Below are 25,592 nucleotides of genomic sequence, written 5' to 3'. Positions count from 1 at the left end.
AGGAGGGAATTAGAAAGAAAATTGTAAAGCTTATAAGTGAACTGAACTGGAAAAGGATGAGTATTTTCCAAAGTGTTATTGTATTTTCCAGTGTTCCTTCAAGTTGCTACAAGAAAGCAAAATGGCACATTAATATAATATATTGCAACTGTAATGCTATTTGAAAAATGGCAAATATTCCTTCATAGCTAGTTTGTTTTTACAATCAACATATGCCGAAAACACAATTTTAATACCTGTTACTCCAGAGTTAGAAAGTTCATACCTGTTGATAAGTTGATCAAGAATGCTAGTTAAGGCAAGAGGCATTTCTGTTACTCGGTGCATTTTAAGTACTGTCGAGTTTCCTGTGTAGACAGGAGTCCCCTGTGCATTGGTTAGAAGTCAACCCTGCAGCTGAACAGAATAAAAATGGAATGAACTGAGGATGCTGTGAATCAGAAACAAAAACAGAAATTGCTGGAAAAGCTTAGAAGGTCTGGCAGCATCAGAGGGGGAAAAATCACAGTTAACATTTTGGGTCCAGTGACGTTTCCTTTGAACAGAATACACTGATCACAGAAAGAAAATGAATGAAGTTTACACCATGATAGAATGATCGCCACAGAGAAGGTTGCCAAGTGCCCTATCATGCCCATACTGGCTCTCTAGAAGTATCCAACTCGTCCCTTGTACCTTCCTGGCACCCTTAGCTTGGCAAATAATTTCACTTTGGATATCTAATTCTCTTTGAAGGCCTCGAATGGTCAGCCACCGCACTTTGTTTTTTATTCATGGGATGAAGATGTCGCTGGCTAGGTCAGCATTTATTGCCCATCCCTAATTGCCCAGAGGGCAGTTATGAGTCAACCACATTGCTGTGGATCTGGAATCACTTGTAGGCCAGACCAGATAAGGATGGCAGTTTCCTTCCCTAAAGGACATTAGTGAACCAGATGGGTTTTTCTGACAATTGGCAATGGATTCATGATTATCATTAGACTCTTAATTCCATATATTTTTATTGAATTCAAATTTCACCATCTGCCATGGCAGGATGCAAACCCAGGATCCCAGAGCATTACCTTGGTGTCTGGGTGAACAATCCAGCAATAATATCACTAGGCCATTGCCTCCTCCTCAAGCAGATCATTCCAAATCTTAAACACACTGCATACAGAATGCTTTTCATCATGTTGCTACTGTTCCTTTTGCTAATCAGTTCAAATTAGAGGTCTCTAGCACTCAATCCTTCCACTAGCAGGACCAGTTTTACCCTATCTCTGTTTAGAGAACTTATGATTTTGCAAACCTCTATAAAGTTTTCTCTAAACGTTTTCAGCAAACAGAACAGCTCCAGCTTCTCCCATCTATCTAGATGGCTGAAGTTTGTCATCCCTGAAGCTATTCTTATCAATATTTTCCCTTCCCTGTGTTCACATTCTTACTGAGGCATGACGGCCAGTGTTGGGTACAATACTCCAGTTGATGCTGAACCAATGCTTTTCACAGGTTCTGAACTTTCTTGTTTTTCTATTCATACACCTCTCACCCAAAATATGTTCTGGGCAGAAAGGTCCATGGTGGAATTTGCCACTCCTTCATCAACTAAGAGTGATAAATGGCCAGTAAAGGACCATTTAAAAGCCTCAGCTTCCCACTATTGTGATTACCCCCACTGCAAAGTTGGCATATTGTCATCAAGCATGACCAGTCAGTTTGTCAGATGGGGTGGGGGGGGGGGTCCCTCAGTCAAAGACAATTGCCCTTGATCATTGATAACAAGGTGTAGAGCTGGATGAACACAGCAGGCCAAGCAGCATCAGAGGAGCAGGAAAGCTGACGTGTCGGGCCTAGACCCTTCTCCCTTGATCAATGTTCTGAGAGCTGCAGTCTAACCCTCCTTCCAACAACTTGTTTCCATGACCCCAGAATTCCATTTCCCCTCTCTTCACTGTAACTCTGGGTGTCCTTCCAGCAGGTGTCATGGTCTCCTCAATTACACTGCCAGGTTCAGGAGCTGCTGGCCTCTGATTGGCTAGCAACTCTCGCTGGGTGGGACCTCTCCCCTGCCGCAGGGTCCGAATTCCAGACCTTGTCACTACCCAATTGACATTCGATTCAGCAAGTGTGACCATCTCTCCAACTAGCCTTCTCACCAAGTTTCTACCCAATGTGTAGTCACATATATTGCAACTAGGAAGCTGCCCCCAGTCAGCATGTCAATTATAAATGTCCTTCTGCCTTTATCAGGAAATGGCACTGGGTTGCTTTTAATGTGATACAACCCAATTAATATTGATGTATGAATGTTCCATCAGAGTGTAATGACTGCCTCATCCACAGCCAAAACTAACAGTTGTAGAATCATGAGTCAATGGAAGTAATCATCTTGCCTTTTTGATTGCGTAGTGGAGTTTATTAAAATATCACATGACTCATATATTTTCTGATTTGAAAATGTTTTTATAAGGGGTTTCTTGGGAATTTCAAAGATCTTGTGCTGGAATTCCAGCAGGTGATCAGGAGAAATCCTGCAAAATGTAAGAGCATCAGGACAAGCTTGCAGCACTGCATGCCAGGAGTCCAGATGCTCAATCAGTGCAGAGACAGTGCTGACTAGTGAGAGCAGGTGTTGCACAAAATTCCTTTTCGACTGGAATTCAGTGCTTCCTGTATTTAGCTAGCTCATGTTCTTATACCTTAGCCTCATTAATGCCCTAGACTCACTACAGTGAAAGTATTTCACAAAACACCCAACATGTCTAACTTGGTGATATTTTTATAGAGGCTAGATTGTATGATAAGTGCGTGCACTTCTCGTTGGACTAAATATCAGGGAAGAATGTGACTCTGCTTATCGAGTTTGCCTGTCTATGATTATTCAGCTGACGGCCCTTTACTGAGTATGAGACAAGACTTCTGTCCATCACCAGGAAGACATGCTACCTCATAGAGCAGCTGGTGAATTAAAGGATGGCAATTCACACACTGGCAGTACAGCACAGGAATAGTGACTACTGCCAGTAGGCACTAAGAAGCAAGAGTAGGCCACTCAGCCCCTCAAGCCTGCACTACCGTGAGACTAAATCATAGCTGATCATGTACTTCACATCATTTTCCCACAATCTCCCAGTATCCTTTTATGTCATTTTTATTTTGAAATCTATCAATCTCTGTTTTGACTGTACTCAAAAACTGAGCTTCCATAGCCCTTTGGGTAAGAGAATTCCAAAGATTTAGCACCCAAAGATTCCTCCATCTCTCAGTCCTAAGTGGCCTCTCTGCTATTCTGAGACTCTGTTCCTCATTATGGACTGGCTAGCTGGAGGAAAGCATCCTTCCTGCTTTGATTCTGTCTATCCCTTTAATTTTTTTTAAGTTTCAGTGAGATTACTTGCCATTTCTCTAAACTCAAGAGAGTGCAGGCCCAGTCTGCTCAATTTCTCCTCCTAGGCTATCTCAAGAATCAGTCTAGTGAACCTCCGTTGCACTCCATTAACGAAACTATGTATTGTTTGGATCAAGTGACCAAGTCTGCACATTATACTCCATGTAAAGTTGAACCAAGGTTTTATAAAATTGAAGCAAGACATATTTACCGCTGCACTCAACTTGCCATTTGCCTTCTAATTGACTGTTAAACCTGCATGTTAGCTTTCAATGCCTTATGATAATGAATACTGGGTCCCTTTAGGTAACAGCACTCTCCAATCTCACCACTTAAGAAATAGTCTGCCCCTCTTACCAAAATGGAGAACCTCACACTAATCCAGATCATAATTCCATCTGACATGTTCTTTCCCACTAGCTCAATCTGTCCAAATCCCCTTAAAACCTCTTCGCATCCTCCTCACACATTTCCACCTAGGTTTTGAGTCATCTGCAAACTTGAAACTGTTACATGTAATCCCGACATCAAGTTCATTGGTATAGATTGTAAACAGCTGGGGGCCGAAGTACTATTTTAGTGTTACAGGTTATATTCTCCATTGTTTTCCTCTCCCTCCTCTCTTAAGTAATGTGGTTATATTTGCAAATTTCCAATCTACAGTCACCATTTCAGAATCTATTCCCATTTGTAAGATGATCTCCAATGCATTCATTATATCTATAGCCACCTGTTACCCCAGTACATTGGGATGTAGATCACCAGGTCCTGAGGATTTGTTTCTGGTGTGATGGGCCAAATGATCTCCTTCTGCACCATAACAAATCTGTGATTCTGTTACCTTTCAGTCCCATTATTTTTCCCTTTTCTTTACTAATACGAATTTCCTTCGGTTCTTCATTCTTACTGCTGAATTGGATTGCGATGATATCTCAGAAATTTCTTATATCTTCCTCTGTGCAGACAGATGCAATGTAATAATTTAGCATCTCTGTCATCTCCCTATTTCCCATCATAAATCCTTCTGTCTTTGCTTATAATGGACTCACATTTGTCTTTGTTAATCTCTATCTTCAGAAGCATTGCAGACTTACTATATTTCTTACTAGGTTACATTTGTGGGCTTGTCTGTCTTTCTTTATCAGTTTCTTGGTCTTCCTTTGCTGAATTCTAAAATGCTCCTAATCCTCAGGTTGAACTGTTATTGGAACTTTATAGGCTGCCTAATTTGATCTACTGCAATCTTTTTAACTTCCCTCATCAGCCACAGTTGACAATCATTTCCTCTTGGGTTAAGATGCCTTAAAGGAATGCATGTTTGTTTACTTATTCCTAAATACTAATTCATTTCCTGTATTCCATCATACCTTCCAATGTATTTCTAAATCCACCACAGTCCACCTGTCTCTTATACTTTTTAATTTTCTTTTTTTTCTTCAGAATTAAGATTTTAGTAGTGGGTCAAACTACATTATTTTCAAATGTAATGGAATATTTTGTCATATTGTCATCTTTTATCTTAGGTTCTTTTACAACAAGATTATTTATTAGCCTTTTTCATTGCGTATTAATAGACCTGTTCACTATCTCATCCCAGATCACCATTACCCCATGTCCTTTTCCTTTTGTTATCTTCTTTAAATGTTGAATCTTAATAATTACTTCTCAGTTTTAGTCATCCTGTAATATTATTTCTCTAATGGCTGCTAGGTCAGATCTGTTTACTTCTATTTATGCCTTGTTCAGAATGCAGCATGCATTCAGACAGAACATTTTTCGTTTTGAATTGTTAACATTATTCGAAATATTGTCTCTATTGGATGATGACATCTGTTACAAATTGTTTCCATTTTTCTTTACTATTTTTTGATTTCCAATTGTCACTTTCTTTTTTTTCTCCTACCTTACAAGTTAGATTGAACCCTCCTCAATAACACTAACAGATCTTCCAGCAACGATATCTGTCCTGCTATGGTATATTCCACCCTCCTTTTGTGATCCTAGCTGATCTAAAATCAGTCCTAATGCCTCAGAAAAAATACTCTCCCTCCTACACCAGTTCTCCAGCCGTGTGTTCATTTGCTTAATTTTCCTATTTCTGTACACACAAGCCTGGTTCCTCATATGAATCCTGAGATTACTGCCTTAAATATCTTGCCTTCCCTTCTTCTTACTGACTCTCGCAACTCTATTTTCAAGATGTCATCCTTCTTTCTACCTATGCTGTTGTTTATAATGTGGATGACAACATTTAGCTGCTCACCTGTCTTTAGAAGAACGTTCTGCCGTTGTTCAGTGATATCCTTAAACCTGGCATCAGGGACATAACATACCATCCTAGAGACACATTTGCAATTGCAGAAAAACCTGTCTGTTCATCCAACTATTGAATCTCCTATTAATATTGCCCTTGCATTCCTATTCCTGTCCGTGCAGCTGAGCCATTTGTTATGATCCTCTTCCTGATGTTCACACTGAAGAAGTCAGATCCTAAAGTAAACATGATAGATCAATTAATCTTGCTAGATCACATATTTATGTTTTAAATTGGTCAACATATTGGTAAACACTGAAATATAATCACACAAGATGCTAGATGTTCTTTAACAATATAACACTGTAACAATAAAGAACAGAGAGGGAAGAAAAATGAACAAGGCTATGAATACACAAAAGACAGTTAGAAAGATCTGAATGCAAATATCAAAACAATGTTTCAAGCTGTTTTCCAACACTATCCATTAAAGTGACACAATCCCAGAGAAATGTCACTCCTATCTCAGCTTCTTAAATCTTTACATAAAGGACACTTTCCGGTTAACTGTGCTGTTCTGAGGAAGGGTCACTCGACCCAAAACGTTAACTCTGATTTCTCTCCGCAGATGCTGCCAGATCTGCTGAGCTTTTCCAGCATCTTCTGTCTTTGTTTCTGGTTCACAACATCCGCAGTACTTCCAGTTTTTGGATACTGTCCAGTTTCTTTTTCTTGAACTGTAGAGACAATCCCAAATGTGACTTAAGAAAACTTCTGTTCTGAAGTCAAATCTGAATGTCTAATTGATCTGTCATAAATCTAACAGTATAAATATCTTATCAATTAATATCACAACTTTCTGCTCAGGACTTGACTGTGGTCATATATCTTTCTCGAACTTATGTAGTTAAATTACTGTCTAAATGACTTTCTGATCTGTTTTTTTTTAAGAAAAGCACCTTCACCTAACTGTCCCCTATTTATTTGCTGCTATTTCAAATCTAATTACAAAATATATGCTATATACTGCAAGGGGGACAAAGCCGTGACATTCAGTGATACATCTAGATATTATATCAGGATCTTGGTGAATGAGGTTGAGAGACTTGAGGTGGGGATGGGGAAGGGATGCATTTTGTTTTGGGCAAGTATGGACAGGGGAGACAAAACTATGGAAAAGGACACTTGCAAAACCCAGCATGTGATCTCATCCTCTCTTTAAAAAAAATTGACTAGCCATCTGGGTACAAAATTGCCTTGAAAGTAGGAGACAGAGGATGGTGGTGGAGGGTTGTTTTCCAGACTGGAGGCCTGTGACCAGCAGTGTGCTGCAAGGATTGGATCAGTGTCCACTGCTTTTTGTTGTTATGTAAATTATTTAGATGTGAATATAGGAGAAATAGTAAGTTTGCAGATGACACCAAAATTAGTGTTGTAGTGGTCAGTGGAAAAGGTTATCTCACAGTATAGTGGGACCTTGATCAGATGGGCCGATGAACCGGGGAGTGACGGATGGAATTTAATTTAGATAAATGTGAAGTGTTGCTCTTTGGTAAGACAAATCAGGGCTGGAATCATACAGGGACGTGAGGAGTGTTGCTGAACAAAGAGATCTTGGGGTGAAGTTGCATAGTTCCTTGAAGGTGGAGCCACAGGTAGACAGGGTGGTGAAGAAGGCATTTGGTACACTTGCCTTTATTGGTTAGTGCATTGTAAATAGGAATTGGGATGTCATGTTGCCCGTGTACAAGATATTGGTTAGGCCACTATTGGAATACTGAGTTCAATTCTAGTCTCTCTGCTACAAGAAAGATGTTGTTAAGCTTAAAAGGTTGCAGAAAAGATTTACAAGGATGTTGTTGGTGTTGCAGGATTGAGCGAGACGGAGAGGCTGAATAGGCTGGGACTATTATCCCCGGAGCGTTGGAGGCTGAAGGATGACCTTATAGAAGTTATAAAATCATGAGGGGCATGGATAGGGTGAACAGCCAAGATCTTTTTCCCCAGGGTAGAGGAGTCCAAAACGAGAGGGCACAGGTTTAAGGTGAGAGGTGAAAGATTTAAAAGGGACCTAAGGGGCAGCTTTTTCACACAGAGGGTGGTACATGTATGGAATGAGCTGCCAAAGTAAGTAGTGTAGGCTGGTACAATTACAACATTTAAACGGCATGTGGATGGGTACATAAGTAGGAAGAGCTTAGAGAGATATGGGCCAAGTGCTGGCAAATGAGACAAGATTAATTTAGGATATCTGGTCAGCATGGATGAGTTGGAACCAGACGATTCATTTCCGTGCTGTACAACTCTATGACTGTTAGCCTCTCCCACTACCCATCAACTTAGATTGGCAGTGGGTTAGGCCCTTATTTGGGAATTAATTGTCCATTTAAGGGCCTCAGTTGCATCACAGGCAGGCAACCTGTACAAAGCCACCCCTGTGATTCTTAAAATCATGGTTGTGGCGAGCAGGCATACAGCAAGTGTGTCACTAATGGCAAGGTGACTTAATTCATAAGGCCCTGGCATAACCACCCACCACTGGCCTATCAAATTCAGCTCCATACTTCTTTTTTCTGTTTTCCATTGTTTTGAGCTGAACTGAAGAAGCTTTTAAATTGCCAATCCCATTTTACAGTGTTCACACTACCTCTCAGTGCATTTACGTTGACATAACCACATATTTTGCAATTTTGCATGGAGATCTATATTTTGATGAAAATTTGAGGCTTTCCTCACTTGTAATAGAAAATTTTGTTTTCACACCTGCTTGATGTGATATAAGCTGCCACAAAACCACGAATTTGACATATCTGTTGAATAATGACTGTAGATGAAGGCATATGGCATGCTTCCCTTCATCGGCCAGGGCACTGAGTTTAAAAATTGGCAGCTTTGTAGAGCCTTAGTTAGGCCGCATTTGGAATATTATGTTCAATTCTGGTCACCACACTACCAGAAGGATGTGGTGGCTTTATAGAGGGTACAAAAAGGATTTCCCAGGACGTTGATAATAAGGTGTAGAGCTGGATGAACACAGCAGACCAGGCAGCATCAGAGGAGCATTTCCCTGACCTCATCCCAAGCCCAGCCCATCTCATCTCCGCCTCCTTGATCTGTCCATCTTTTCTCCCACCTATCTGCTCCTCCCACCTCACTGACCAACACCCACCCCCACTTCCTACCTACTAGCCTCATCCCCACCTCCTTGACCTGTCCGTCCTTCCTTGACTGACCAACCCCCATCCTAACTCCCCACCTACACTCACCTTTCCTGGCTCCATCCCCGCCTCTTTGACCTGTCCGTCTTCTCTCCACCTATCTGCTCCTCTATCCACATTCCATTATCACATCACTCTCTCTATTTATTTTAGAACCCCCTTCCCCTCCCCCATTTCTGAAGAAGGATCCAGACTCGAAACGTCAGCTTTCCTGCTCCTCTGATGCTGCCTGGCCTGCTGTGTTCATCCAGCTCAACACCTTGTTATCTCAGACTCCAGCATCGGCAGTTCCTACTATCTCTGAGTGAGTTCTTTCCCAGGATGTTGCCTGGTATAGACGGCATTAGCTATGAGGAGAGGTTGGAGAAACTTGGATTGTTCTCACTGGAACGACGGAGATTGAGGGATGACCTGATAGACGTCTACAAGATTATGCAGGATATGGACAGTGTGGACAGTCAGAAACTTTTACCCAGGGTGGAAGAGTCAGTTTCTAGGGGCCATAAGTTTAAGGTGTGAAGGGCAAGGTTTAAAGGTGATTTACGAGGCAAGTTTTTTACACAAAGTTTTTTTACACAGAGGGTGGTGGGTGCCTGGAACCCGCTGCCAGTGGAGATAGTGGAAGCAGATACAATGGTGACTTTTAAAGGGCATCTTGACAAATACATGGATAGGATGGGAATTGAGGGATATGGTCCCCGGGAGGGTAGACAGTTTTAGTTGTGACAGGTAGCATGTCGGTGCAGGCTTGGAGGGCCGAAGGGCCTGTTCCTGTGCTGTAAATTTCTTTGTTCTTTGTTAGTTAGCCCTGAATCAGCAAGGCCGAACTTCGTCATTGAAAGCATGAGTACGTTGGTGCAAATGGATAATTGGACTATCTTCAATTATTGGACTATTGACCCTACAGCTTATATCTGAGTAATATGTTGCCCACAGAAAACTAGTGACTATCCACTTATCAATAGGTGACAAATGCATTGGTTAGCCTGCGTTTTCATCTCCTCTCCATTAAAAACAGTCACATGCCTGTTTAGTAAAACCCCTGAATAAAGTGGATGATTAGGAACTGTGTATGCCTAATTCCAAGCCCATTCTCAGTATAATGAAATCAGGAAATTTATGCTTCTGTTCTTTGATGCATGAAATTATTTTTGTCTGTGTGCTAAGTATTTCAATTATAATTTGCATTTTAAAAACAGAAAGATGGTGTCAATCAGAAACAAAAACAGAAGTTGCTGGAAAAGCTCAGCAGGTCTGGCAGCATCCATGAAGAGGACTCAGAGTTAACATTTCAGGTCTGGTGACCCTTCCTGTTCCGAAGAAGGGTCACCGGACCCGAAATGTTAACCTCCATACTTTGCATTTTGAGTAACAAGACATGAATAAGCAATGATAAATATTTCAAGGTTCTGCAAGGACATGCTTTGACCGTACTGGTTGACAGACAGAATTTATGGGATGGAATCGTGGGTTATCTACTTAGAACATGATACATCGATTACATAAGATATAAAGCGTAGAAACAAGCAATTTCGTCTAGCCAGTCTATTACAGAGTTTATGTTCCATTCATGCCTCCTTTCATTTTTCCTTGTCTAAATCTATTATTGCAGAATGTATTCCATTCTACTTCGGTATGCTTGTCTAGATTCTTCTTAAATCTGGATACACTGTCCCTTTCAACATTCCCTGTGATAGTGGGTTTCACTATTGAGGTTAGAAAAAAACGTTCCTTTCAAATTTTCTTTTGCACTTCTTTTCACGTATTGATGCCTGTTGGTTATGCTTTTTTTCCTGCAATAGGAATCATTCTCTCTTTATTAACTATTTCAAAATGTTTCAGAATTTAAAGACTCCCCAGACTTTTAAAATTAAGGATAAAGTGACTTAGCCTGTCAATCCTTTCCTGATACATATACCCAAGTGTGCACTGTGATGTAGGACAGCCTTCTATTGCCTGCAGTTTTCATGTTCCATCTTCTTTCATAACAACTCTCATGTTCTGAGGTATTGTAGACCATTGGGTGTGGTTGTCAGCTCCTGCTGGACCTGGGGTACTGCCAATATCTAAGAAACTAGCTTTGGAATTTCTAACAGCACAATTGTGCTTAGACCAAACTCATTTAACATGTCCATGTTGACAGCTCCTATTAATGATGCTGCTTTTCTAAGGTTCCAGTATCATGCCTCCAGATTGGGCTTTCTCTCCATCGATCACATCATTTCTTCTCCTCCAGTCCTACAGCCTTTATAATGGCTGCAGCATTTCAGCAGAACTAAACATTTAAAGCCTGGTAAAATGTGAAGATTGAGTTTTGAAGGGCGAGTAAATGGTCCAAGTTTTGTGTTTCCTTTTTATATGTTTAGTTCAACTTTTCACCCTTTAGGGTAATATGCCTTCAGTATTTCGTAAAATTAATTACTCTTTGTGTTATTGAACAATGTGAAGATTTTAAAATGAAATATTCTGCCCTTCTCTCAGTAAGCCATTTAATTTTGCAATATTTACTGAATTGTTATCAGACTCAGAACATGTTGTGACTGAATCTCCATCCATGCCCATTCAGATGGAGTCTTTCTATAAATATTGTGGAAACAGCAGAAAAATAGTCACTAACCTATTTATGCTAGGTTTTGAATTTACACCAAAGATTCCTATTAGCCTTGTGGGGTTCAAACCTCTGTCTATTCTATAGAGTCCATTGGCATATGGGGAGGTAGAATTGAGATAGGGAATTGAAGCATTGGTTTCTGTGCCTGAGCTTACAAATGGTAAGACATGTGTTGGTACCCTTGGAGAAATAGAGTGGCTGTCAGGTCCATTTCAGTGTACACTTAACATGAAATACACCATCCTACACACTCTCAAAGAATTCCCTACTGATCAGAGCCCAGCTGTTCTACTTCTAAAACTTCCACAGTTGAGATACGTTAACTCAGCACATATTTGGCATTAAATCTGTGGGTCCTGGAGCTGTTTGAATTAATACTATTTGTGTCTGTGCAGATATAGAGACAGTTTGTGACCATCTGCAACAAGACCTGATATCAAGCTTAGGCTGATAAAGTAGTAAGTAATAATCGTGCTATACAAGTGGCAAGCAGTGACCATTTCCTTCAAGAAGTGACAATATAACCATCTTCCATTGACATTCAATGACATTACAATTGTTGAATATCCAAAATTCACATATTTTAGGTTACCATGAACAAAACACTGATTTGGACCAGCCACGTAAGTACTGTGTCAATGACAGCAGGTCAGAGCTGGGAATTATGTACCTGTCTGACTCCTTAAAGCTTGTTCAGAGGTCAAGAACATGATGGAATACTCTCCATTTACTTGGATGAATGCCGTTCTACCAACATTCAAATGGATGACAGCATCTAGGACAAAGCAGCCTACTTGACTGGCACTGCATACACCACATCAAATATTCAATTCCTCCACTCTCAATGCACAATTTTCATTCGACCTCCACCATTTGGAATGACAGGGACAGCAGCTGCATGGGAACACCATCACATCTGTTCCCTCCAAGTCACAGACCAAACAGGCTTAGAACCTTATTGCTATGCATTCGCTACCACTTGGTGAAAATCCTGGGACTCCCTACCTAACGTCATCCCTATATCACATGTACCAAAGCATTTCAAGAAGGAAGCTCACCATTTTCTCAAGAGCAACTAAACAACAAACAATCTGTAAAGAATTACAACAAAACACATTTTATTCAGTTATTCAGGAAATATTAAGTAATTACAATTTTAAAACCAATTACTCAGCAGTACAGATACTAACCAAATCTGTTCTTAAAGTTCATTTAAGCTTCAGGCAATTATAACTGTTTACAAAGTGTTGCATTCATTCTTAAAACAATTATAAATTTCAGGTTTTGTTTCAGTGACAAGCATTTTAACTTTTCTTTAACAGTTGCAACAAGTCGACTGCAATATCCCATGTTGATGATGCAGATGAATCACTAGTTAATTAAATACAGATTCACTTCTTTTCTCACCCAATTGGGAGTCTTTAGACTGCGTAAAACAAATCACTAAAAATGTTTATAGATGTCAGCTCTTAGTGTTTTACCAATGCAGCTTCAGAACCTGCTGGGCAATTGGGGGAAGGTGATCTAAGAATGATCTTCCCCTTAAATTTCCACTCTTCCCTGTGTGGAAGTGTCTGGCTTCCTTTCACTGTATCTCCATAGTGAAATTGCTGATATTATAAACTTAGTGTGGAGAGGATTACAAGTTTGATACTGTGTCATAATGCTGTCATCAATGATAAGGCAGTCAATTTAGGTGATAACTTTAAATATTTGTGATTAGTGGCTAACTGGACAGCTTAACTCTAATTTACTTCATTTACATTTTCAGATCCACACAATGCAATGGCCATCAGGATCTCGTCAGGTTCCAGCATCAATTTGCAGCCTTCCATGCAAACCAGGGGAAAGAAAAAAAATTGTAAAGGGCATTCCTTGTTGTTGGCATTGTGAACTTTGTGATGGTTACCAATACCAGGTGGATAAGTACAACTGCAAGATCTGCCACTTTGACATGCGTCCCAATGAAAACCACACAGGATGTCGCCCAATTCCCATCGTCAAATTGGAGTGGTATTCCCCTTGGGCTGTTGCACCTGTATTCTTTGCAATTATTGGTATCATTGCTACACTATTTGTTGTCATAACGTTTATACGTTACAATGACACACCAATAGTAAAAGCATCTGGACGAGAATTAAGTTATGTGCTTCTCACAGGAATTTTCCTCTGTTATGCTATTACCTTCCTTATGATAGCAGAGCCCGATGTTGCCATCTGCTCCATGCGACGGATCTTTCTTGGATTGGGTATGAGTATCAGCTACGCGGCCTTACTCACTAAGACGAACAGGATTTATCGGATATTCGAGCAAGGCAAGAAATCAGTCAGTGCCCCCAGGTTTATCAGTCCAGCCTCTCAGCTCATGATAACTTTCAGTTTTATTTCTGTGCAACTGCTGGGTGTCTGTATCTGGTTTATTGCTGACCCACCACACTCCTACATAGACTATGATGACCAAAAGACTGCCAATCCTCAGTTTGCTCGTGGAATTCTCAAATGTGATATTTCTGATCTGTCTCTCATCTGTTTGCTTGGATACAGCATGCTCCTCATGGTCACATGCACCGTGTATGCCATCAAAACCAGAGGGGTTCCAGAGACCTTCAATGAGGCCAAACCTATTGGATTTACCATGTACACCACCTGCATTGTCTGGTTAGCCTTCATTCCAATATTTTTCGGTACTGCACAGTCAGCAGAAAAAGTAAGTACAACTGCACTGCAAAGCTATACTTTGTGCCATCATTAATGTGTAATTCACAAATATTGTTTCATTGAAATTGATTAACAATATTATGATTTTGAAAGATGAGGAGGCTGCAAAGAATCATAATAGTGATTCTGGGCATGTAGTAACTATTAGGATATGGTGCATCATCCTTTGCAATCATCTGTTACCATTGGTCCAATTTTCTGATTTCCAGTGCCCAGATCACTGGACCTGTCCCAGACCCAGGAAAGTCCATTCTATTCTCTTTAGCCAGGTATCATAACTTTAAACATTCATGGTGAATCCAGATTGACTTTTATTTTATGGAACTCTGAAAGCATTTGGACGAACAAAAAATTTGTCAATTAATCTGCTTACTTCAAGTTTTTTCTTTGTCAGCAGATATGGTAAAATGTTCATTTTCTTCTCAGTTCAGTTCAGTTCAGTTCTGCTAATGGCTTTCTATTGCTACCATTTACCAGAAAATAGTACAGTTTTTCCCCCTGCTGTCAAGTTTAGATTATGAGCAGTCACTAATAAATCATTATATGTGTAATATTTCCCATTTGCTTTCCCATTGCCATATTTGTAATTATCCTTCTCAATGATTGAATGCAAATAATTGATTTATTATTGGCACTTCTTGCTAATTTCTGGCGTTAAACTGAAGCAATTTCTTACTCTCAAATTGAACAGAACAAAATAAAGCAGGTAATGAATGCTGCAGTGCAAATTCATTTACTATGTTTCTGAAAAAAGCATTGACTTTCATGTCAGTACTGATCAATGCTGTCACCATCTGGACACACTGATAATTATATATATACAAAGTGTGGTTTGAAGGCTGAAACAGAAAATTATTGAGAGGTGATTTTTTTTGGTTTAGTTGATGATAGATTATCAGTACTGGTTGTAGACTGTTTACAAACACAAAATATATAGTTTATATTTAAAAAGACTAGCAGCATGCATTAGAACAAGGTTGTTACATGGTATTTCAACTTTATTAATATTAGTCATCAAAAAAAAGCTTTGATAACTGCAGGATGGTTAATGTTATTGAAGCAATTTAAGCAATAAGAACTTGAAAGGAAGACAAATGCACCAACTATAATATGAAATAATAAAAGTATATGCCTGGTTGTTACAGTAAAGGATGGAATACATCTTGAATCATACATTAGAAAACATGGAAAATAGCTGTTTCTGTTCTAAAAGCTCAACTAGAAATGTATAAAATTGTTGACCAGAGCCACAATTAAATCATGCCAACATTAACTAGAAAACTTGATCTTTTACTTTTTAAACAGAAATCTCTAAAAAACAAATACTGAGATTAATCTTGCTATAGGGTATTTTACACTTCAAGCAGCAAGTGACAGAAACAACTAGATGATTTTCTGATCATTCATTGAAATGGTCCCAGAATTTCTGCTATCTGCTGCAGTTAGTGAAACTCCCCACTAGGTGCTTGATATTGGAAATGCAACTTAATGTTTTTGATTTAGTTTGATTGCACTTTCCCAACTTGAATCTACTCAACATCTGAATATTGTCATTCACTTTACTGATTTTCTTTAAAGTGTATTTATATGACTTGATATGAATTCAGAGATACCATCTTATAGACAGCAATTAACTTAAAATTAATGACAAAAAAAACTAATTTTAAGAAGTTCCTTGTGCATTGGTTCAGAAGGGGACTGTTGTATTTCTAGCTTTAGGGTTTACCTTGTCCTAGAGTTCAGAGCTGTCTGTAATCTGCGGAAGTTTTACAATATCTAGCAATGCTGCAGCACACTCAAAACATTACAATAATTTCAAATGAACTTGATTATTTAATTTGGAATGTGATCAGGTGACCATTTAAAATTGCATTATCCAGTCTCGGTGCTACATATGCTTCAACCTAGCATCTGTTTTTTAACCGTGCTACTTCAAAATATGTTCACTTCACAGTAATGTGGTAATTTAGGCTACATGAAGACAGATGGATCCTCTTTCACCTTGGTTATTCAGAGACTTCAGTCAGAGACACAATGACCTTGGTCTAACCTGTCACTATTAAAATGCGTTATTGTTTGAAACTGGAGCTTGAGTTACAGAGGAAACTGCAAAATTGGCCATTTTTGGTACAGTATATATAGTATTTTGGTACATGAATATCTGCCATTTCAAAGCAAAAACAAGAGGAAAATTAGGTTTAAAACCCACAAAGTAAACGGGAACAGAATGGGCACAAATATGGGTCCAAAATTGTTCAAATCAATGTTAAATTTAGAAGGATGTGGAGTGCTTCGTCAAAAGCAATCCTGGAAAATCTGATTAGTTTGAATGCTTTTCCTGTGGGTTTACTCATTGTTAACTGTAGAAATAAAGGTTGCAGAAATTTAAATTACTTCAATGAAAGATGATGGAAGGAAAAACACAAAGAAATTGAATTATCTTTTTTTTTAAGAACAGATTGCTCCTCTACTATCCGCTGAGATGAAAATTAGGCATGACAAATGCAAGGAAGTGCATGGTGCAGAGAGACAGGGTCCGTGACAACAGACAGAAGACATTCATGGTGAAATAGGGCTGATATTTTTTCTCTCTTGGTACTGGGCATGTTGTGATGCTCAGTTTGCCTATTTTTTGTATGGTACACCATTTTCCCATAACAAAGGCATCTTTACTAATGAGGGTGGTGGAAGAAGCAAACAGGTTACCATTGTGTCCTATTACCCAAGGCCTTTACATGCACAGTGAAATTTGACAGCTCTCAGGCTGCAAGTCCTGTGGTGCTTAGAAGGCCCAGAAGATATATTGCATTGAAAATGTAGATATTGCTATTGGATTACTCCATGTGCTCTGTAAGGCCATCAAAGGAGGCAGAACTCATAAATCCTCGCAGTCCTCCTGTAATAAATACTCAGCAGATCAGCCTGTATCATATCCATTGTCATTTTAAATTGCTTCCTGTTCGTTTGCAGTATAGTGGCATCTTTTTTATACAGAGGTTATCTTTGTCTGCCAGAGTTGATTCATTTTTGTCCTTGTTTCCATGTGAAAGAAATGTTATAGGTGAAGCAGTAGGGATTACTCTGAAACTATATTCTTGGGATAGTTTGTACAACTCCCTCTTTATCAGGTTTTCAAACATCATCATCATTATTTGTGAGTGGGACCAACTAAGTTTGATTGATTTTATTGCCACGTGTACCAAAATACAGTCAAAAGCTTTGTTTACGAGCGGTACAGGCAGATCACGGTAAACAAAGGATGCACAGATCAACAAGACTTAGAGGCATACAGGTTACACTGCAGGTTACATTATTTGAGGCTAGAGTCTATTCAACAGTCTGATAATGGTTGGAAAGTAGCTGTTCCTGAACCTGCGTGTGTGTGTGTTCAGGCTTCTGTATTTTCTGCCTGACAGAAGAGATTATAAGGTCATTACCAGGGTGCGATGGGTCTTTGATGATGTTGGCCACCTTTCTGTGGCAGCGAGCCATGTAAATGGCATCCATGGATGGGAGGTTGGCTTCTGTGATGGTGTCAGCTGTGCACACCACCTTCTGTAGTTTCTTATGGTCCTGGCCAGAGCAGTTGCCATACCAGGCCATTATGAACCCAGACAATATGCTTTCAATGGTGCATCTGCAGACTTTGGTGAGAGACCTTATGGACATGCCAAATTTCCTGAGCTGCCTGGGGAAGAAGAGGTGTTGTTGTGCCTTTTTGACTGTCGCATTTACATGAGAAGTACAGGTCAGGTCGTCGGTCATTGTCACTCCAAGGAACTTGATGCTGTTCATTCTCTCAACCTCAGTTCTGTTGATGTAGATAGGGACATTAATGCAAGTGTTAGAATTTAAATGTTATAAAATATTTGTGATTAACCAAGAGTTTTACTTGGTTTTAATGCTACCTGACAGTGCCCAGCTGGTAGCACTTTTATCTCTGTATCAGCTAGTTATGTGTTCAAGTCCTGTTCCAGAGATTCCAGAATGTCGGGTGGTAATTCAACACATTATTGAAGGAGTACTACACTGTCCGAGCTGCTGTATTCTGGTTAACATGGTAAAATATGGCACCATCTGCCCTATTAGACGGAAAAGATCTGGTGTTGTTATTTCAAAGGAGAGCACAAATGCATATCCTCTAACATAACTAATATTAATTTTTCAAAAGAAGCAACTAAAACTAATTAACTGAATGTCATAAAAATGTTGTTTATGGAAGCTTGCTGTGGGCAAATTGTTTGTTATGTTCCAAACATGCAACAATGATAAATCTTCAAAATGCTCACTAGCTATAAATGCAAGTCTAGATTGTATGTGCAATTGGTGTCTTATTGTCTGAAAAACAGCATTAATGATTGATTATGAATGTGTATAACAAAACAAGCATACATTTTTGGACAGTTTTTACTTTAATCAGTTTTTTTGTTATCACGCTATGTTACATCTTCTAAACTGGTATTTTAGATTTTATTTGGTCTACTGATTAGTTGGTCTTTTTCCAGTGGTTTTTCATCTTCATTACTTTATTTTCATGGCTTTTTAACTTGTCAAAGAAACGTAAATCAATAACAACTGTGTTTCTCCAAGAGACAAAGCACAACATTAGAATGAGAGATAAACAACACATCCATCACTCATTCACATCTTCCAATGATATCTTGAATTATTCAGACAAAGAACAGATGTGCTCAAAAGCACATATTTGCTGGACAGTCAAAATTACAATGCTGGACATTGGCTAATAGGGAGAAGGGGGTGTGATGCGACTCCCAAATGAGAGAATTCTGAATTCAGCAGGTCCTTTTGAAATCAAATAGTCAATCATTCAAATATGCTCCTTTGTTGTGGTAATGGAAACCCTATCATACAGTAAATACATTACAATTTTTGAGTAGGTATCAATGCTCATAAATGGTAGATAAGGCCTATGGAAATGTCAAAGCTGACAAGTTATTTAATTGTCAGCACTTTAAGTTTTGATAAATAAAGTTGTGTTTGTAGTTTCAATAGATGTTTGCTGACATAATCCTCAGGGTTATCATTAGAATACTGTTACTACTTGACTGTTTGGGCAACCTGTCATTATCACAGTGGGAAGCTTTGAGTTAATTGCATCTAAAGGTTACTAAATACTTAGCTGGCTTCAATGTGGGATAATGAATACAAATGTTTGTTTTTATAAGGGATTATGGATTAAGAGATTTAAATGTATTGAATAAGAGCAAAGTCTATAATATATACTTAAAAATTTATTTCATCTGAGCATGGATCTTGATGTCTGCCTATGGTGGATACTCTAAGTTGGCATGGAGCTGAGGGAGAAGGGAGATGGGTACAGGTTGGTGTGAGTAAATAGGTATGGGGTTTTAATAGGCCTTTGGGATTAGTGGAGATGTACGGGTTGGCATGTAGGCATGAGGTCCCATTGTGGATGGGTGCTGGGATGTGGATTGATTTGAGTTAGCTTTGATGTGTCATACAGATTGGATGGGGCAATGTTTGTGTCTTAGAGATGAGATTCAGAGGGCCTATTACTTATGAACAAATTTGGATGATATATCCCAGAAAATGGAACTGGGCCTTTTAATGAGCCTGCCTCGGCACTTGTAGTGAAAATAATTCTCATCAATAAAACCCATTTTAAACCTTACATCTGCTCAAGTGATAAATCTGTAAAATTAAGCATTTATTTAACTAATCACTTCAAAGACAGGCAATCCTTTAATAGCCATTGAAATGGTCATATTTGAACACAACCCCTACTGAGATAAGTCGATCTAGACCCTTTGACGCTCAGCCTAGTATTCATACTTGGGTCAGCTAGTATAATGAAGCGTGGGATAGATGGAAAAAATTGAGTTTATTAGAAGTGAAAACCTGATTTTTCTTCACCTGCATTTGACTGTCAATCAAAGCAGTCTAGGAGCAGGTCCTCATTTTCTCAAACTAAAGTTTTCTTTCATTTTAATTTTCCTTGCACCTGAACATTTAACTCAACGTTCTCTTCAGTTTGAATGCATATAAGCACTTAACCCAATGGGAAAAGTATTGTAATGCATGTCAATACCCAGGCATTGCTTATGAACGCGATGGTCAACTCACCTTTGCAGGACTGAGCCCTACATCACAGTATTGAACTATTGAAACTGAAAGAACATAATTTGTTTTGTTTACTTTGCATTGTTCCCTCATGAAAGAATTCCAGGAGCAGATGACTTTTTCTTTGGTTCCCCTGTTGGGTCTGGAGTCCCCAGGGTCATGGCTCCTCTTAGAAACTGTGAAGCATGTGCCCAAATAAATTGGCCTAACTCCATAAACGTATTAAAGGTCTATAAAATGCCCACCTTCGTGGAGTGATAAGGGCTACATTGTTGAGTGTAGGCGCATTACCTGCAACCTCATCCTAGCACCATGAAAATTCCACACAGCAGGAATGATAGTAGGAATCTTATATTTGTTGTATGCTTACTGTCTTCAAATTCATCCCTCTTCCATTCCGACATGGACAAAAATATGAAGGTCTAAGCTCATTTGTTCCCTAAATATGTGGCAGTTGCTAACTTTATATCTAATCTTTAAATAACTGGAAGTGAGTCTTTGTGGAAAGAAACTGTATACTCCATTCTAGGCAGACAGAGACTGGTAGAGTGTAATTCTCAGGAATTTGGTTCGGTGGTATTTGAAAATGGTGATGGAGCTTTCATTTCAAATGCTGATTTTATTCTTGAATTCATATGAGGGTAAAGAAAGATTTATTTATTTTACATGCATAGGGCAGTTCTTACTTTAACCACTTTGGTGACAGGAATTTATTTATTTTCCTGTGTGGAGACATTATTTTTTGTGCGCTTAAGGAATGACAAGATTCATTTTGTTTGATTGAAAGGCAGACAGACGGTCCTTCATCTGAGATGATTGGGGATGTGTAGAGATTTATTTAACCTGATAGATGGATGCATTTATTTTACTTGGTGACACAATAATTTATTTTCACTGGAGAGATTTATCTATTTTAACTTCTGGTCAAGGCTCTGAGAAGAAACACTCACATGACACGACAGGAACTGATCCTAATCAAGTGCTTAGTAATAGCATTAGCTTCATCAAGTTAATATTATAAAATCATTCTATTGTTTTCCATTGTTAACTGATAAGTAAAATGCAAAGAAGCTATGTTGTATTCAAAACTGTCTTCGATTCTGAGGTTAAAAACTTCAGAAAATTATTTCTAACGTTTATTAAAATAAAGCATAATGAGGGCTATTTTCTACTGATTTGGAGCCCTCAAGATGAGGAAGATGAGTCTCATTCAGCAATACCAATGTAGCCTGCAGAAGCCACCATCTTGGTAAAGGAGTTGATGTTTGTACTGAGAACAGCTGCCTAGATGAATATTGGGAGCCGATTGCAACTTAAATTGCCTGTCAGTGCTCATTAAAGTGGCTCATTAGAGGATACCACTTGAATTAACAACCTCTCTTAGCATTGCTGATTGGAAATGACCCAGTAATTGCTGAGGATTTCTCAGTCTACTTGAAGATACCTCTCCATTCACTTGCAGCTGGAGATTTGATGGAATATTTCAAAACACATGGGGAGACTTTGTTGGATATTTAATGAAAAAAAGTTACCAACACTATTAACATTTATTCCTGAAATTCTCGAAGGATGTCACTTACAAATCATGTGGTTCATCCTGAATTAGTAAAAGTGAGGGATCTAAAATTGATGGCAAGGGAACTACCTTTATGATGGGGCCCAAATGCAATAACTTTAGCTTTCCCTAATGCTTAAGGCTGTTCATAACTCGATGCAGATTATGATTCAATATCACAAAGGTAGTTTTTTTTTGCGAAAGAACTTAAATCTTCAAATATAGATCAGCAAATAATTTGGGTAAATAGTAAATCTTTCAAACTTTCTGTCCCTAATTAAGTTATGCTACTGACTTCCGGTAAATGCAGCTGTGACGTTGACATTGATTCATCCCTACATTGTGACATGAATCTGCAACTCAGTATTTCACATCCATTGCAACTCTATTCTGAATTGTAACAAATCAATCATTGAGTCACATTGTATCCAAACACATTTTAAATCTCAACATTCCCAGCATTGAATGCCTGATGAAATTTGAAATAATTGTACTTCATTCTCGAGCGTCCTACACAGAAATGTGTTTGTACTTAAAGAATTATATCCCGCTATAAACGCTCCATACCACTAAGATAAACTTCAAGTCTCTGAAAGATAGTAAGTGAATTCTTTACAGAGAAAGTAGCATCTGCAATTCATCCTTTACCACTCTGTCTTCCTGGATATTAACTTAGAACAGCATTGACATAAGACACAAAACATATTTTCTACCACAATACTTTGTGTCTGAAGATTGGTACTGGATAACCTAAATTTAGGAAGGGTAATTTCATTTTAAATATAAATTAAATATGCCATTTCTATTTGTCAACTAAAGAGAAAAAGCTCTATCCAACAATAATAACGATAAATGTATCAGTTCTTGAAAAACTGCAGTTTATTAAAACAGATAATTTAAACCTTCCTTAAGGCAAAAATGTATTATATGCTTCATGAATAAAATAAATTCTGATCTCTCATGCTAAGTAATTCTTACTTTTGTATCACTTTCCTATCTGAAGCAGACATTGAATTCTTTTGCAAAGCATATTATTGCAGATCTGCACTCATTGATATGTACATATCTATCATCACAAAATCTGTTCCCCAGCTATTAACTCTTTCTCCATTTCTCTCTCTTTGGCAAGTATCTAAGAATGAGATAGGCTGTTCACAACTTTGACATCATATTTGACCCCAAGATGACCTTGAAATCATTTACTTATGCCATCACTAGGACAGACTATTTCCACTTCTGTAACGTTGCCTGTCTCCAGCCCTACCTGCGCCAAATTCCTGCAGAATTCCAGCAGAATCCATTATACATAGCTGTCATGTTTAGACTTGATAATTATAATACATTACTGGCTGTCTCCCAGAGAAACTTGAGATCCTGCTGACTACTTCCTAACTTGCTACTAAGCGACACTCGCCCATTACTTCTGTTTGTTGACCGACATTAATTCCCAACTTACTGCTGTCTTAATGTGAAAAGTCTTTCCTTGGTTTCAAATTCAGCCCTAGTCTCAAATCTATTTCTGTAATATTCTACAGCCCTACGTCCTTTCAAATGTCGGTGCTCCTCCAATTTTATCTGTTGCATATCCCCAATTTTAATCCCTTCACCACTGGTTACAGTGCTTTTGGCTGCTAAGACACTCAGCTTTAACATTAACTCCTTGAATCATACTTGGTCACCTTCGTTATTTCAAACACTTCGCTACCTTCATTAAGACATGCAAACATATCAGTTAGGAATAGGAGTAGGCCATTCAGCCCATCGAGCTTACCCTGCTGGTCAATAAAGTTATGTTTGATCTGAATATTTTACAAATTTGCATATCTTTGATAACCTTTCATCCCGTTGCTTATCAAGAATCGATCCACCTCTGCCTTAAAAATATTCAAGGACACTGCTTCCACTGCTTTTTGACAAAGACAACTCTTAAGATTTACGAACAACTGTGAAAAAGAATTCTCCTTTTCTCTATCTTAAATGGATAGCCCCTTATTTTTAAACAGTGGACATCTAGTTTAGATTCTCACACAACAGGAAGCATCCTCTCTGAACTACTTCCAATATATTTACATCTTTATTAAATAAGGAGATGAAAAGTGTACACATGATATCAGATGTGCTTTCACTAATGCGCTTTTCATGTGTATTAATTCATTTAGCTTCCAGTTCCCACATGTACATCGCACTGCAAATCCAACTGAGATTTGTAAGAATCCTGGTGTTAAGGATTTTGTCCCACAAGCTGATATTGCAAATTGTCTCAGAGAATGAAATGAAGTGCTTCTAATCGTGTTATGTGGTGCTGGTAGGTTGCTCAAGTCTTACATCCATAAAAACCATTGCCTAGTAGAATTACATCTTTGTCTGAGACCAGGTTTATGTTCATTCCAAGGTATGTGAGTGAGCCTGCTGAGCTTGTTTTTACCAAACAATTGTTGATTTTCCAATCCAGCTGTGGAATGCTGGAATATGTGCCTATGGATAGATTGACACGTGATCTTTGTCTTCTTCAATTATATTGTTAGGTTATAGTGATCTGAGGGAAGGGGAAAATGATCAACAGGCAATGAATTCCTTCTGGAGAACTGAAAAATAACTTACACCAATCTAATAGAGCTCATATACATATTAACGTCTTTGAGCTGATGGGAAAATGGACTGCTGGACCTTTGGAGCATAGTCGGGAGTCAGAGATCTGAAGGTTTGAATCCTGTAAATAAACCTACTATCAAAGATAACCTAAATGTCCAATATCCTACTTTGGCTTGGAGCCAATATAACAATATACTCTTGATGGAGGGAAAAGAAACCTTTCCATTCATGAAGCCCATTAAAAGAATTTCAATTCACTCAAGTGTTCAATAAGTTATTAAAACACACTGAATGCTTTAGTAATTCTTTAAAAGTAAAATGTTAATCAAAAATATGAACTCAGCTAGTCTCCAACCCACCCCCCTCCACTGCCAGGATAAATGTTTCTTTGAACTTCTGAAATTCAACCAAACATTCATAGTGTCTTCAACTGCAATAACAGCTCTTGAAAAATTCAATAATAAACAATATTCAAAGTATTACAGGACTATAAAATATTTTAGGAACAGGTGATTTTTTTTTTCTAAAGCTACACATGATGGCTTGTAGTCAGAGTCGTTTAGTAGCCTTTTTTTTATTACCTGTAGTTGTTAGTTATTTCTTATGGTTTTCATGTTAAAGAACAGGTGATTAACTTTAGATCATGACACCTAAATAAACCTCATATGGCTTTAAAGAATATTGGCATCTACTGTTTAAGTTTATGACTTCCACACGACAGATTAAGACTCATTGAACAGTGGAAACAATTCAGCACCAATTTCAAATAGCCTTGCTGAGTTCCTGTTTTCCATCCATGTGATTTGTTCCCAGCCTCCACTACCTTCTCCTTTGGTTAAAATGGCTCTGTTGGAAACTGGGGAGGGACTTGTACATTTGGCTCTCATCCACCATTTTTAACAGGCTCTGGAACTGAGCCACTGCAGTGATAATTCGGGCCTTGCCATTAACTATATACAATTTCTAGTGTTAAATCATTAAGTATTCAGCTATTCATTGAACATCTTAAAGTAAATTATGTATTAATATAAGCAACAACTGGACAGAAAGTTTTTGTAATGTGGATTGGAATCCCGTTAAGATATTGACATAAAATTCTCCTCATTTCAACTAATCAATGGACAATTCAAAGGATGGCTCAATAACAACAATGCTGTGGGGATTGAACAAAC

The 25,592-nt window shown here is 38.5% G+C and overlaps 1 protein-coding gene across 1 annotated transcript in view; it reads left to right on the top strand.

Annotated features, from left to right (window-relative positions):
- LOC109923503 (metabotropic glutamate receptor 4-like) overlaps positions 1-25,592 on the top strand; it is a 995,260-nt gene that overhangs the window by 729,361 nt on the left and 240,307 nt on the right. Inside the window, exon 9 of the mRNA XM_048611839.1 lies at positions 13,225-14,160. Within this exon, the coding sequence (XP_048467796.1) occupies positions 13,225-14,160 (936 nt within the window). The remainder of the gene's footprint in view (positions 1-13,224; positions 14,161-25,592) is intronic.

Source organism: Rhincodon typus, chromosome 25 (assembly GCF_021869965.1).
Source record: "Rhincodon typus isolate 14 chromosome 25, sRhiTyp1.1, whole genome shotgun sequence".
In the NCBI taxonomy this organism is placed as follows: Eukaryota; Metazoa; Chordata; class Chondrichthyes; order Orectolobiformes; family Rhincodontidae; genus Rhincodon; species Rhincodon typus.
This window is presented reverse-complemented; position numbering and strand designations above follow the sequence as displayed.